The 15,626-nt window shown below is 36.0% G+C and overlaps 1 protein-coding gene across 3 annotated transcripts in view; it reads right to left on the reverse strand.

Annotated features, from left to right (window-relative positions):
- Positions 1-15,626, reverse strand: part of TNKS (tankyrase) — a 170,317-nt gene that overhangs the window by 59,625 nt on the left and 95,066 nt on the right. For all 3 annotated transcript variants that reach the window (XR_007133998.1, XR_007133999.1, XM_047772555.1), the window contains exons 6-11: positions 10,557-10,651; positions 9,031-9,097; positions 8,542-8,728; positions 3,722-3,843; positions 1,698-1,789; positions 1,528-1,606 (exon numbers count right to left, since the gene is read on the reverse strand). Coding sequence is in view for 1 of the 3 variants with exons in the window: in XM_047772555.1 (XP_047628511.1) it covers positions 1,528-1,606; positions 1,698-1,789; positions 3,722-3,843; positions 8,542-8,728; positions 9,031-9,097; positions 10,557-10,651 (642 nt within the window). In the remaining 2 variants the exon portion in view is untranslated. The remainder of the gene's footprint in view (positions 1-1,527; positions 1,607-1,697; positions 1,790-3,721; positions 3,844-8,541; positions 8,729-9,030; positions 9,098-10,556; positions 10,652-15,626) is intronic.

The raw sequence follows: 15,626 nt of genomic DNA on the forward strand, positions 1-15,626 counted from the left end.
TTTATAAAAATTGTGATCTAGCCCATTGACTAGTGCATTGTTAGCAAAGCCTTCTAAATCACAAGGCTCATTCTTAATGTAACTTACTAATTATGTTAAGGTTTTAACTGGATTCTGCTAGTGAAATTGCATCTATTTGATTCTTGCAAACTTATTATGAGGTATTAACATTAAAATGTTTGTTTGTTTGTATTGGCTGCACCCATGGCATACAGACTTTCCCAGGCCAAGGACTGAACCTGCGCCAGACCCAAGCCACTGCAGTGACAATGCCGGATCCTTAACCTCCTGTATTACAAGAGAACTCTTATAACTTACCTTTAAGGTTCTGATTACATTTGTTTATTTTTTTAATGTACCTACATACAAGTAATAATCACTTGTCACTGTAGAACTATTAGTGAATTTTGAACCCCCTTATTTTCATTAAAAAAAAAAAAAGGCCCAACAACTAAGTAGGTCAATTTCTGAAAATACTAATAGTCAGATAACCATTTCATGTCGTAAGACTGTCATGTTCATTCCCTCTGATTATCAGCACTGGTACTGATCAAGATTGTATCGTGTAGGATAGTATCCATAAATCTACTTGTGTGTGCACATGTAAAATACAACGTGTCGGAACATGCTGAAGTAAGCAGATGAGTGACTGTATCACCATTAATCCCCCCATACCCAACATCTGCTTTTCCTCAGGAAGAACCTGGGGGATCTGACATAATTCAAACAGACTGACACATGGACATAATGAGAGTGCCAGCATCAATCTGTGTATGAAATATTAGATTTTAATTTATTTTTAAAGAAATTACTATTTTAATAAATCAAAATTCTAGTATTATTTTTCCTGCCCTCAATGGTCCAACATGTACATTCCCTTGAGTGTCTATAGCCTACTTTGGAGACTCCTGCTTTAAAATATACATACATATATACTCTTGAGGATTTAAAAATTTGCAAGTTCAAGTCACCTTTGAAAAACAATCACTTTGCTTTCTTTGAGCAAACTTTCCTCAAGCAATTCATGAAGTCATGGAGTTTCAGACAATGCCAATGAAAATAGTTATTAAAATTTCTTATTTCTTTAACATTGAGGTTGAAAAAATTATTATCATTGCCAATTTAAAGAAATAAATGTTCTCTAAAATAAGTAGCAATATTTTGCCTATCATTTACATAAATTGTTTTCTGACAAACCATCATTCATGTTGACTATCAAAATATGTCAATTCTAGTATTAATATAAAACAATAGAAAGTTGAAATGTATTTCAAATGATAAGACCTATAAAGCCACATGCTTTACAGAAGAATGACAGTAAAGTATAATAAAATACAGGTAATTATCTTTATATTAATACCAAGACTTAAATCAGCTTTAAAGGAGAATTGATGAATTCAAATACAATGATAAAGGTCCGTTACAAGATTAATTTCTTCAGGAGAATCAGAGAGAAGAGGAACAGTCTTAAGTGCAGCTAACCAGTCAATGCCAAGGCTAGCACCTTATTTCAGGTGTATGCCTTACCTTTGCTCCATGCTTATGTAGAACTTCCATGACATCATTGTGAGCTCTTTCTGCTGCCACATGCAGGGGAGTCATGAAACTATGGAGAACAGAATGGAAAAGGTAATCTCCTAACTTACAATGCATTTGCCCTTTAAGAATTGAGCAACTCCTTCTGCAAATGTACTTACTCTTTATTTTTTTCATTGACATTTGCTCCTTTTCTAAGTAACAATTCTGTCACTTGTTTACGTTTGGGATGCAGGGAGGCCACAGCACAGTGCTGTGAAGAAAACCAAATTAGTAAAATAAACTTCTATTTAAAAGTAGATTTCTGAAGTATTTAAAACACATCTCAAAACATGTGCTTTAACATTATGGATATGATCAAAATTCCTCCTAAATGCACTGGGAATACAAAACACAAGCCTTTAAACCAAGGTGAAATTACGCTCTTAGGTGAACATTAAGAGAGACTTTGTTTCTTTCCCTTTAGCCAGTAAGTAATTATCCAGTATATATTTACTCGAAGGTATCAGAATGCTTCCTCTCCAAAGCTACAGAAATCTATAACTGAATTACTCCGGCCTTCAGGAGGCTGTCAGCCACACATATCAATATTTATTAAGCTCTTTCCTAGAGGAACTCCTAGCACACTGCAGGAGAATAAGTCCATCAGCCTGGGGACAGGTAAGAAGGTAACAGGCTTGAAGGAACTTAGAGGGAGAAATACTCTCAAAAAATTATGTTTTATCTTCTACTTATACACCATTCATTTTATATCAATGTCTGTATTACATTTTTGAAAGTAAAAAAAAATCTATGTACTAATGAATAAAATTAATACTCTAAAAAAAGCAGGTCAGGTTTATTCTGTGGCTTTGAGTGTCTTCTGGCATAATGCTACGTAGCTTAAATGTATCTGGGAGTTCCCGTCGTGGCGCAGTGGTTAACGAATCCGATTAGGAACCATGAGGTTGCGGGTTCGGTCCCTGCCCTTGCTCAGTGGGTTAACGATCCGGCATTGCCGTGAGCTGTGGTGTAGGTTGAAGACGCGGCTCGGATCCAGCGTTGCTGTGGCTCTGGCGTAGGCCAGTGGCTACAGCTCTGATTCAACCCCTAGCCTGTAAACCTCCATATGCCGTGGGAGCGGCCCAAGAAATAGCAACAACAACAACAAAACGACAAAAGACAAAAAAAAATGTATCTGAACTCCAGTGAGAGAGCCATTTTCTTAAGCACACAGACAGCTGGCCTATTTTGGTTTGGTGACTTCTCCCAACTTCCCCACACTGCAGCGTATGGAAGTTCATGGGCCAGGGATGGGATCTGAGCCAAAGCTATGACCTACACCACAGCTGTGGCAATGCCGTATTCTTAACTGACTGCACTGGGCTGCGGACTGAACCTGTGCCTTAGCAGTGAACCGAGCCACTGCAGAGACAATGCCAGATCCTTAAACTTTGTGCCACAGTGGGAACTCATGGTTTGGTGACTCTTATAATTTGTTTTCAACAGGTTTTGCCTATAGTTTGACCCTTTTGTACCAGATATAAAGTGAGAATGTTAACTGAAGCATATTTAGAGGTCTGTGATAGAGGAATCAATTATGCTTAAATTCTGAACTCAGGCATAATCTAATCAACCCTATACTTGAAACTTAATGTGGTCAATGACAAGGAAAATAGACTAATCTTTCTGAGAGTATATTAGAAGAAATAACATGAACAGTTTTAAAAACAATTTGTACAGGGACAAAAAAATCTGTAATCTTATCATTTTGCTATAATAAATGTAATGGGTCTCTGAATACAATTGTTCAAAAGGATGATGCAAATATCTCTGAAAATAATCTTTTGCAGAAAGCAAATACAGTATTTATCTTGCAAACACAGAAAAAAAAGATTCTATAGAGAAAATCACATCATGTATTTTATGAGAGCACTGGCCACAAGTAGATTTGTTTTAATATGGTTGGGTAAAGACAAAGGTAAAAATAATTCTCAAATTAAGGCTGAGCAAATATCTTTTCTCTCACCCATGAAAGCAATCATCTCCTGAACCAAATTTAAAAATCAATGCAGCCAACATGAAAATGCAAATTCCTGGCACTTCAAATACTAAATTACTTAGTGAAGGTTTCTGAAATGAAAGTCATATTTTGCATTTATACTGCCATTACAGACCCAAGGATGGATTAACAATAAGATCTTACCAGTGCAGTTTCATGAGACTGTGGTTGTTTGAAATTAATAATTTCCAAAGCAAGTGTCTTTTTAACTTTGGCTAGGTCTGCTTCTCTGGCTGCTTGTAGCAAAGAGTGACCTTTAAATTCATCTGTTAATGAAATAATGGTTGACATATAAATATTTAAAATCTATAAAAATCATTAGCATGATTATAAAGTAGGAAAATTATTAATTTTACATATTCATCTATTTTAGCAACAACAACAACAAGACAATATGATGATAAAGGTGCAAAGGATGAGGATGTAGGTTAATGAAAAATTTTGAAATAGGTATGCTCTGAAAAAGACTATTTTCTACTCAGAGTTCATAAAGATACACATACGAAGATTCTTACACCAGCAAAGTTTTAAAACAAGCAAACTAAATGTCCAAAAAATGGAAACCAGTTAAGTAATTTGTGAACACTTAAGACACTAGAATACTTTACAGCCCTTAAAGAAAAAGATGGATGTACATATACTGACATGAAAGTACATATTATTCAATGAAAATTCAAATAGCAGATGAGGAAGGACAGATTGATCCTTTTTTTTTTGGTATTGTTACTATTACTGCCACCACAACTAAATATAACTAATGATACAAGAAGACATTTAGAGAAATAGTCACTAAAATATTGATAATGATTATGTCTTGAAACAGAGTAGGGAAGAACTGAGTTATGGGGGAAGTACCAGAGTCTGAAAAAGTTTCAAAGAAGAGTTAATGTTTATTCACTATTTGTATAAGCAAATAAGAGATTTTCTGAAAGGCATTTCTAAATTAATTGCATAACTAAGAATCTACTACTCTTTTTTTTTTTTGGTTGCACATGTGTCATGGAAGTTCCAGGCCAGGAATTGAATCCAAGCTGCAGCTGCAACCTATACCACAGCCACAGCCACACCAGATCCTTAATTTACTGCACTGGGCTGAGAATCAAATCCTGATCCAGAGACAACACTGGATCCCCTTAACTGTGCCAGAGCAGGAACTCCAAGAATCTATTATTCTTATTTATTAAAAGCAAATAAACTTATTTTCTATTTTACAAGGTTGGATTGTACTTTGATATGACTACTTATTAATGAAAGCTGAAAATGGTTCTAAAGAGATGTAAATGATATGTGACCTAATGTTATATCATGTTACATACATTCCAGGCCTACTCATTCTCAGGCCCTTGCCTCTGCCTGGTACTGAATTCTTTCTCTTTTCCTTTCTCCCATTCCTTTGAGGGCCCATGTCACTTTCTTCTCTCCCTCAAAAGACAGAAACACAGAGCTACACATGTGCACATGCACACACACCTTATTAACTCATCATTCAAGGTCTCTATTCAGGTACTCTGGATAAGCCTTTCTGACATGCCCCATTAGGATTCTCTTACAAAGTCCTTTGTACTTGCTTTTAGCCTTATATCACATGGCTATGACAACTGTCTTATCTGCTATGGCAGTCAGATCACCTAGTACAGGATTTGGCAAACAGTAGGTACCCAATAAGTATTTGTTGTACGAATGCTGAATATTTATAAAATAAGTTATTGCAGGCTTGGGGAAAAAAACATTTTTAAATATAACCTCTTGTTTAGTGGTATTTTATCATTGTTAAATTCCTCAAAGTACAGGACTTTGAAACTTCAAAAATCTAAATTACTCTGAAAATTTAACACATAAAATGCTTTAAAAGTTTCTCTTTCTAAATACATTTTGAAATAAGAATGAAAGTTACTTCAGCTCCAATGTAAACAGAACCCATACTACTGTGTTCATTTGGCTACATGAAAACAACAAATAAAAATTAGACAAAAAAGAACAGAAAAACAATGTGTAATAAAAATGCTATAACCATAGGTATGTTTTTGTTGCTACATAATTTTGAAGTATTGTTTTTGTTTTCTGTATAATTTTCCTAAAAAGAATTCTGAGAGTTCCCTGGTGGCCTAATAGTTAAGGATTCTGCATTGCTACTGCTGTGGCTGGGATCAATCCCTGGCCTGGGAACTTTTGCATGCCGTGGTTACAGGCCCCCCCACCCCAATTCTGTTATTGTGATTATCTAGTATAAAGCAGTGAGCATGAAGATGAAAACTACATTTAGAGAAGTTCTAACTTTGCTAAATTCTTGCCTTCAGATGATTCCTTGGTAGAATCTTATTTAATTCAGTAAAGGAGATACTGAGAAAGTTGCAAAGTACTCTAATCAGGAAACTTCTTCCTTTGCCATACTATATAAATTTAGGTTAAATCTTAATGTTTACATGGGAATTACACGGACCAGTGAAATACAATGCAAAATTCCATAGTAATTTGCAGAATGACTTGAAGAAAAAAAAAAAAGTCAAATGGTGATAATGGGGATAAAGCTGAGCTCAGGATATAAATTAAAAGAATTTTTTTTTTTGTCTTTTTGTCTTTTCTAGGGCCACATCCGCAGCATATGGAGGTTCCCAGGCTAGGGGTCTAATCGGAGCTGTAGCTGCTGGCCTACGCCAGAGCCACAGCAACTCGGGATCCGAGCCGAGTCTGCCACCTACATCACAGCTCACGACAATGCTGGATCCTTAACCCACTGAGCAAGGTCAGGGATAGAACCTGCAACCTCATGATTCCTAGCCGGACTCATTAACCACAGAGCCACGATGGGAACTCCTAAAAGAAAGAAATTTTAAAAAGATATAAAAAACAAGTTTTGAGTTAAGTTGAATTCAATTCAATAACTCTCCTTGGCACACAGCCTGAACAATGCACTGTGCTAGGTTGGGGTAGATATACAGGCTCCAACATAAATATCATCAACATATTTTTATTAGGTAGCAAGGCATTGTGCAGGTGCTAAGAGGATAATAACAAAACCAGAAGTCTTTCTAAAACTTAAACTTCACTGGGGAGACAGAACATTACACAGAAAAAATGAACTATATAATGCAAGATATTATATGCCCAAAGTCATGTGAGTGGAAGAGAGAATAAATGTACTTCTACAAGGATTCATTGCTAAGACACCTGCCCAGTTATAATCAGGTTTGTGTTGGCCTGTAATTTAGAAGATGTCATCTGTTCCAGTACTAACATAAGTTTAAATTTCCATTCAAACAAGATCAAAATTGCAAAGAACTCTTCCTGTTTTAACATAAACTTGCTTACAATCTGTATAAACTAAAATGATGTTAGCAACATTTTAAGTATCTCTTTTTCTTAAATTACCAAAGATTTTCTTAAGCACTTAAATCCAGTTATCTGAGTCTTAGAACCCCAGATTTAAGAGAGACTATCAACCACAGGTCCAATTAAAAATTAGGTAAGTGATGGAGCTCCTGTTGTGGCGCAGTGGAAATGAATTCGACTAGTATCGATGAGGATATGGGTTCAATTCCTGGTCTCGCTCAGTGGGTTAAGGATACGGTGTTGCCATGAGCTGTGGTGTAGGTTGCAGACGTGGCTTGGATCCTGCGTTGCTGTGGCTCTGGTGTAGTCTGGCAGCTGTAGCTCCAATTTGACTCCTGGCCTGGGAACCTCCATATGCCATTGGTGCGGCCCTAAAAAGCAAAAATAAATAAATAAATAAATAAAATAAAAATTAGGTGACACCTACTTTAATTTAAACCTGAAATGACCACATGTAGAATTAAATATATATCAGTATTTAATATGACAATTTTATGTAACGTGGTGTCCTGAATGAGATCTTGGAATAGAAAAAGGATTTTAGGTAAAAACTAATGAGGAAATCTGAATAGAGTACAGCCTTTAGTTAATAATGTATCAGTACTGGTTCGTTAACTGTGACAAATGTACCATACTAATGTAAGATGTTAATGGGGAAATGGGGCACAGGGTATAAGAGAACTCTCTGTACTATATTTGTAAGTTTTCTGTAAATCTCAAACTATCCTAAAATAAAAAGTTTATTTAAAATACAAGCATATGTAAATTTAGGTCATATGTATCAGTAGCTGAGAAGATTACTTTCACCAAATTACAGAAAGTATCTTATTTAAAATTTGGGCAAGTGATTATACTGGGGCTGTAACACATATAAGAAATAAACACATGGGGGAGTTCCTGTCGTGGAGCAGCAGAAACGAATCCAACCAGGAACCATGAAGTTGCGGGTTCGATCCATGGCCTCACTCAGTGGGTTAACGATCTGGCATTGCTGTGAGCTGTGGTGTACGTTGCAGACATGGCTTGGCTCTGGCATTGCTGTGGCTGTGGTGTAGGCTGGAAGCTCTGTAACTCCGATTAGACCCCTAGCCTGGGAACCTCCATATGCCACGGGTATGGCCCTAAAAAGACAAAAAACAAAAAACAAAAAAAAAGAAAAAAGAAATAAACACATGATTGTGCAACCTTGCAGGGCTTGGAAAATAGTGACTATTCAGTAATGTTAAGTATCTATTATTACTAATAGCCCACATATATAAGCTCTGTGAGCTCAGAGATTTTTTTTTTTTTCTAGTTTGTACACTGCTGCACTGCCAGTGCCTGGTACAGAGTGGGTACTCAATAAATGGTTATTGATGGACTCATCCTATTCAGCCTTTAAAAAAGGGATACTTAACATACAAATTAGAATTAAGCTTAAATAAACACAAAACAAATACAGTATATGTATATGAGATTTCTACAGAATTCATAAAGAAAATTAATGATCAGAGAAGAGGACTATAAGCCAGTGTACATATAAGAACATGAGGCTCCTACCTAAGTCAGACAAAACAAAAGCCCTAATAACTAAACACAAATGAGAGATTCCAATTTACAACCAGCAATATTGATTTTAGGCTATAAATACATACAAGTCAATCTCTCCCGCAGCTCAGGAGTTGGAGCCATATCCACAGCACTTTTGCCGTGGCAATTAACTAATGTAGGATCGGCACCATGGCTAAGCAACAAAGAGCAGACTTCTACTCGATTCTTGGAAGCAGCCTCATGGAGTGGGGTAAACTGCCAGAGATCCATAGCATTAACACAAGCTCCATGCTGAATTAAGAAAAAAAAAGCTATAGGTCAGTAATCATTTCACTGGATCAAATAAAACTCAGAAGACATTTATTTCACTGTAAATTACTTGAAATGTCAACAAGTGGTTTAATTTCTTTAATTTCAGCTTTTAAAAAAGTTTAAAATAAGCTGGATATTTAAAAATTTTTAAGGCAATGGTGATATTTAAAAAACAATTTTATTGTCTTAAAAATTTTGTTGGCAGAAAAAAAAAACCCATGAAAATTCAGGACAAGTTAAAAAAAAGCAAATTAATACCCAATATTTAAAATTTTTCTTACCTTTAGTAGCAGTTCTGTGACTTCGTAATGTCCATATGAACATGCATTATGAAGAGGCACAAGTCCACTAAATGGAAAAAGGCGAATTGAAATACTGAAATTTCAAACAACTTTGAGTCATTTATACAAAAAATGCTTAGAAACAAAAATCTAATAAATCCTAGTACAATTACATTAAAATATTTTAAAGTATTTAATAAGGGGATACAAAGCATAACTAATGTTCAATCTTTTGTATTTATCTTATTTTATGTATAGCATTAAATGTAATGATTAAAGCACCAATTAGAAAAGCATTTAGGTAAAAGGAAGATGCGCAAGTACTAATTGAAAATTGCAGGTTCTATATATTAAGTATTTACATAAAGTACATATTAACTGATAGTGAAATGAAATAGTCCTACCACTTTATTTCATTTTCATGGTAATTTTCAGTGTAGGAATTCAATATCTAAACTATTATAATTTGCACATGAAAGTATCATTCTGCACGAGTCAAAGACCCCCTTTTTGGCAGTGTGCTTCTCTTGATGACTCACCTATTGTACACCCATCTGTTTTCAGACATGCACAAGGAAACAGAGATGTACAAGAGCATCAGGCATTTGTGCCCCTAGACTATGAGGACACCATTTACATATGGCACAGAACCTGGTGCAAGCAAGAGAGAAACAGAGCACCGAAAAGAGCAGATTGGAAATGACGGATTCCCCTTCTGAGAACCGTCTCAAGTACTGAGCTCTTTCTTCTTGTCTATGTTTCCTGACATGGAGAGGGGCTAAGTGAAAGAAAGCCTCCTCCAGGGCTTCTCTTCTTTATGCTGCCAATCATGAATTAATATGAATCTACTTCACCTCGGCAGTCAGGTCAATTACCTTTTAGATCTTAAAGTGGCATAATGAGAAATGTCAGCCTATCACAGAAGACAGCAGACCCAATTCCCATGTCCCTGGAGATGAGCTAGGAAACTGGCACAAAGTTTTCCAAAATTTACCTACTCATAAAGTAAATGACATGCTATCTTCTTGTTCCTGGACACCTCCCTCCCATATCAACCTTCATAGGGACGTTTTAGGTTTTCTCAGTTTAGAAGGCCAAGATTTCATCAGGAAAAAAAATTAGAATATGTATACTTATGATTTTAGCTTATTAATAAAAGATGACCTGTTCAGATCTGATAAATAGGATAGCTACGTTACTGGATTATCAGATTTTTTGTTTTTTTCTGTCTTTTTGAAGTGGAACTTAAGAGTTGAAAAATAGTAATTGCAATTGAGAGAAACAGTTTTTAACTTCAAATGACAGAAGGCAATAAAATTAGACTAACTTAGGAAATTGTTATGAGAAGAACCCTTAATTAGCAGGAATATGAAAATAAAGTCAAATCACTGTGAACATAAAACGCTACACACACTGTAAAGCAATGGGATATAAGACTTTGTCTACTGCTCAAAAACTTTAGCATTTCAAATGCTGAAAATAAGCCATGAGTGAAACCACTAAGGGAAATAAACTGATACACATACCCTTTATCTTTTGCATGCACATCTGCACCATGCTGGAGAAGAAGCTGAACGATCCGCACTCGGTTGTAGCCTGCTGCTAGATGTAAAGGAGTTGACTAGAAAAGAGAAAGAAAAACCCATCCCCCTCTTCAGGTAAATACTTCTTGCTTCAGCATTTAATCTGTACTTATTTATTTAGAGACAGTAAATGTTAACATACACAGAAAATCCTGGGCTGAAGTGCCAAAAATTCACATTTCCTAATTGGAGAGAAAATCCACTCACCTTAGGTGTAAATTCTAACTTTAGTGCCCTGTACCCACTTCTCCTACTGGTTTTTCGAGGCCTCCAGTTACCGAGGACTACCTTACACACTCAACATTATTTCTTTTTTCTTTTTTTTCTCTTTTTAGGGCCACACCTGCAGCATATGGAGGTTCCAAGGCTAGGGGTCCAATCGGAACTGTAGCTGCCGGCCTACGCCAGAGCCACAGTAATGCGGGATCCGAGCTGTGTCTGCAACCCACATCACAGCTCAGGGCAACACCAGATCTTTAACCCACTGAGCGAGGCCAAGGATGGAACCAGCAACCTCATTGTTCCTAGTCGGATTCGTTTCCGCTGCGCTACGATGGGAACTCTATCAATATAATTTCTTAATTTCTTTCCATTATGGCCCCTTGTCACTGTCCTGGGTAGCCATGTCAAGGTTCATATTCTTGATAACTGGAAACATTCTTCTTTATTCTACTTTCGAATTCTAACTTTTAAAATCCTAATTCTATCATATAGCCTTTCTTAAAAAGCTAGCTCTCAAAATTTCTCTTTAATAGGAAAATGTTGAAAGCACCTCTAAAGAATATTTGAAGAAATTTTAGTGGAAACGAAAACCACAATGGATTATATTCATTCCATGAGGTTGCTGGCAATAGGTCAAAACTAATTTTCTACTTTGGATATAATGAAATACGTCAAAATAGTATTTAATTCTTCTATTTTATGTACTGCATATGCAGTATGAATACAAGAGGAAAATAGTTTTTTCTCAACTAATTTCTACCACATTTTAATTTGAACCAAGTTCTCTACCTGGTTCAAATTAAAAAAAGCTTCTCTACTCACATATGATAATTAAAATAATCAAACTTCTCCTCACCTTTTAAAAAAATCAGAAAAAACATTATCTTAGTTAAAAGCTTCTCCGCAACCATGGCAATTTTCCTACCTGTGCTCATTTACTTAAAGTTTAAATACTGTAAATACTGTGGCTTTTTACACAGGGTCTAATATACTTTAATGTACCACCATGTCATGTCTTCTACTTGGGCTTTGGGATTTAATAAGATTTTTTATTTATTTTCTTCACATATTTTGTCAAGATACTAAGGAATTACTAAATACTGTATTATCTATTACTGTTTTCAAGGCACTCCATACATTTTTCATATTCTGAAAGTCTCTAAGTTTAGGAACTATTTTTGAGCAATCTACAGCTAATAATGAGGAGATCAGGTAGACAGAAGAGAGTCCTGAATAAGTCAGGAAACCTGATCGCACTCCCAGATCTATGGGACTATGAAAGTTAAATTACTCACATATCTCAGCTCCCTCAAGTGTAAAATGGAGATAAAACCACCCATCCTAGCTATCTCAAAAGTGCATGAAAAGTTGTCTCCCATGTATAAGCACCATTAAAATGTAAAATGCCATGCAAAAATAGATGATTAAAATTTCTGTATCCCCAAAACAACAAGCCCAGCCAAGTTTCTGCCCCCAGACACGTGTCAAATGTTCTTTCAAATGATACCTCCAGGGACTATCAAGTTTTTTTAACGACTTATTTTTCCCTTCAACATCTTAAAGGTATCATTTCACTATCTTCTGGCTTGCATTGTTTCAGACTAGAAACCTATCTTCATTTCTATGTATGTATGATTTTTCTTCTGGATATTTCCATAATTTCTCTTTATCATAGGCTTTAAGCAATTTGGCTGTGATGTACCTTGGTACAGTTTTCTTCTCCCTTTTCTCCCCCTCAGTGTATATAGATGTTTGCGGCTGGCTGAGGTCCTTGGATCTGTTGTTTATAGTTTTTACCAAATTTGGAAAATTTTCAGCTATTATTTCTTCAAATATTTTTTTCTGTCCTTTCTCTTTCCTTTCTCTCCTTTGGGGAGTCCAGTTATACAGATGTTAGGTTGCTTTAAAAGCTTGCTTTTAAGCTTTGTAAGTAGGACCAGAGTAACCTTTAGTCTGCTACTAACTTTTCCCTTCTACTGAATCATTACCCTTGTGAGGATTCTATAATGTCTAATGAATTATGAGGTTTGTTGACTCTGGCTGGTAGCAACAGAAACTATTAAAGACTGAGTTGCTAGGACTGTTACCTCTAATCCTTTTGGGGGGTTCTTTTATCAACCTCAGGTAATTTCCTCATACCTGTATTATTAGTACTCAGCTGAAGACTCTAAGGGGGCCCTTTGCAGCTCTCTGGAGCTCTCATCTCTGTGCAGCTCTTCCTTCCCTGGTCTTCCACCCTGTTAACTCTTGCCACCTTGGTCTCCTCAATCACCTAATTTCAACTTCTCAAGTCAGGGAGACCACTGGGTGCCTCCTGTGGGTTTCTCCTCCCTATGTCAAGGCTTGGAAGTTCTTTCTAGGCAGTAAGCTGGAGTAACCACAGAACTCACTTTACTTGGTTTCTCTCTCTCAAGGACCACTGCCTGAACTGCCCGATATTTTTTCCCGAAAACCAGTTATTTTATATATCTGTGTATCTATCTATATATGTATATATATGTGTGTGTGTTTGTATGCAGCCGGTTAAATATATATATATATATATATATATATATATATATATATATATATAACTGGCTATATATATAGCCCTCCCATGATACATGGAAGTTCCCAGGCCAGGGCTCGAATTCAGGCCACAGCAGTGACTTGAGCCATAGCAGTGATAATGCTGGATCCTTAACCTGCTGCGCCACCAGGGAACACCTGGTTTCATATATCTTATCTAGTTTTTTTTTTTTTAATTGCTTCAGGAAGGAATGAAAATCTCCATTTCACTACATCATGGCCCTTTCAGGGCTGAATTTGACTTTATATTGCAGGTGGGACGTTTTCTCTAGAGACAATAACTGCTTTGGATGAGTAGTCAATAAGTCAGTAAGCTCTTATAGGATATAGCTGACATTTAATATTATATGGAAAAGGTGACATCTTTATTGATGATGCACATAGAGATTTTCCTTTTTCATATTAAGTATCTTTTATAAAATCTTATTTGTATATAGTTGGGTTGATAATAGTATTTATTTCTTATTATTATGAAAATAAACTAAGTCCCTAAATGAACAAATATATACACACACACATTAACTGTTTATATAGAAGGTCAAAACAAAAAAGGTCTAGTTTCTGAATTTTTAAAAATCATTTTGAGACTCAAAAATACAACGCTTTGAAAATAGTAATATATTTTTTAGCTTATATAATTTTGAAATTTATATAACTCTAATAAATCAGAAGGCTCTGTAATTAGCAGGTAGAAAGTGACAGAAGGTCTGAAATAGAGCAGTTTGGAAAAAAATGGAGTTGAGGGGCGAGTGCCAAAAACTATCAAGAAGGAGAATTGCTAGAATCTGATCATTGAGTGATAATAGATAGTAAGGGATACAGCAGTTTCCAGTTTGGAAACATCAGTGACAGAGAAAGGAAGAGAAGGAAAAAAGGGAGGGAGGGAAGAAGGGAAGGGAACCCAAAGGTAGAGAATGTGAAGTTTGGGTTTATTGAATTTGAAGTGCCTATAGGATACTAGTGGTAATGAGACTAAGATAGGAGTTTTGGAAAGATCACTACTTTACAGAGAATAAATTGGAGGGAGGGCAAATCTGATGGCAGAAAGACCTGAATAGAAGACCGCAGGACTAATCTAAGAGAGAGATAATGACAGTGCCAGCTGGCAAAATGGTAGCAGCATCTAAGTAGAGGCAGCTGAGCTAGGGAGTAGCTGAAATCACTGGAAGAGTGACTGAGGAACAAGCTGGTGAACTTTCTGAGCAGTCATTCTAATATGGATGCTAATTACGCAAACTATATAGTATCTCCGTAAAGCACATAAAAATCTGTGCAGTGCATAAAAAAAAATCTAAGAAAACAGTCGAAAGTAAAAACAAAAAGTATAAACTGAAAACAAAGGATAATGTGAACAAGCTTACACTACTAAGAGCCCAGAGGTTCTTCCTCTAGAAAAAAATTTACAACTAAACATTATATACTAACTCCTATATTTTGATGCAAAGCAATAAAATCATGTGGTCTAGGACTAAATTTAGTAAATGATTACAACATAGTGCCAACTTTATACCCTAACTGCCAAATGGCAAAGCAATGATAAGAGTAATTTTCTAAATGCTAGGACAATTAAGACAGTGAAATTTCAGTTTTGGGGAAAAAAAAAAAGCAGACCCATTTGTAAAATACTCAGACTTGTTATTTGATACTTTTGTGGTGGCTGTAAACTAGCAAACACAAGAATCAAAAACTTAAGGCATCATTATGCGCAGGACAGCAGTCCCTACCAGCCTGCACACATTAGATTTAGTCTTTAAAAAAGGGTTTTTATTGGAAATACTTTAAAAGTCAAATATGCAGAGTGATAAAGTAAACTACTACAAAAATAAAAATTCGGAGTTCCCGTCGTGGCACAGTGGTTAACGAATCTGACTAGGAACCATGAGGTTGAGGGTTCGATCCCTGGCCTTGCTCAGTGGGTTAACGATCTGGTGTTGCTGTGAGCTGTGGTGTAGGTCACAGATGAGGCTCAGATCCCACCTTGCTGTGGCTCTGGCGTAGGCCGGTGGCTACAGCTCCGACTGGACCCCTAGCCTGGGAACCTCCATATGCTGCGGGAGCGGGCCAAGAAATGGCAAAAAGATAAAAAAACAAACAAACAAAAAAAACTCTACCTAAAAACCTATCCTAACATTATTCTGCTGTAAGAGAAATGTTATTGCTAACATCTTCAGTATTGTAATATGTTTCAGAAAAAAGAATCCTTACTTAAATAAACCCCATAAT

The sequence above is a fragment of the Phacochoerus africanus genome, chromosome 3 (assembly GCF_016906955.1).
Source record: "Phacochoerus africanus isolate WHEZ1 chromosome 3, ROS_Pafr_v1, whole genome shotgun sequence".
NCBI lineage: Eukaryota > Metazoa > Chordata > Mammalia > Artiodactyla > Suidae > Phacochoerus > Phacochoerus africanus.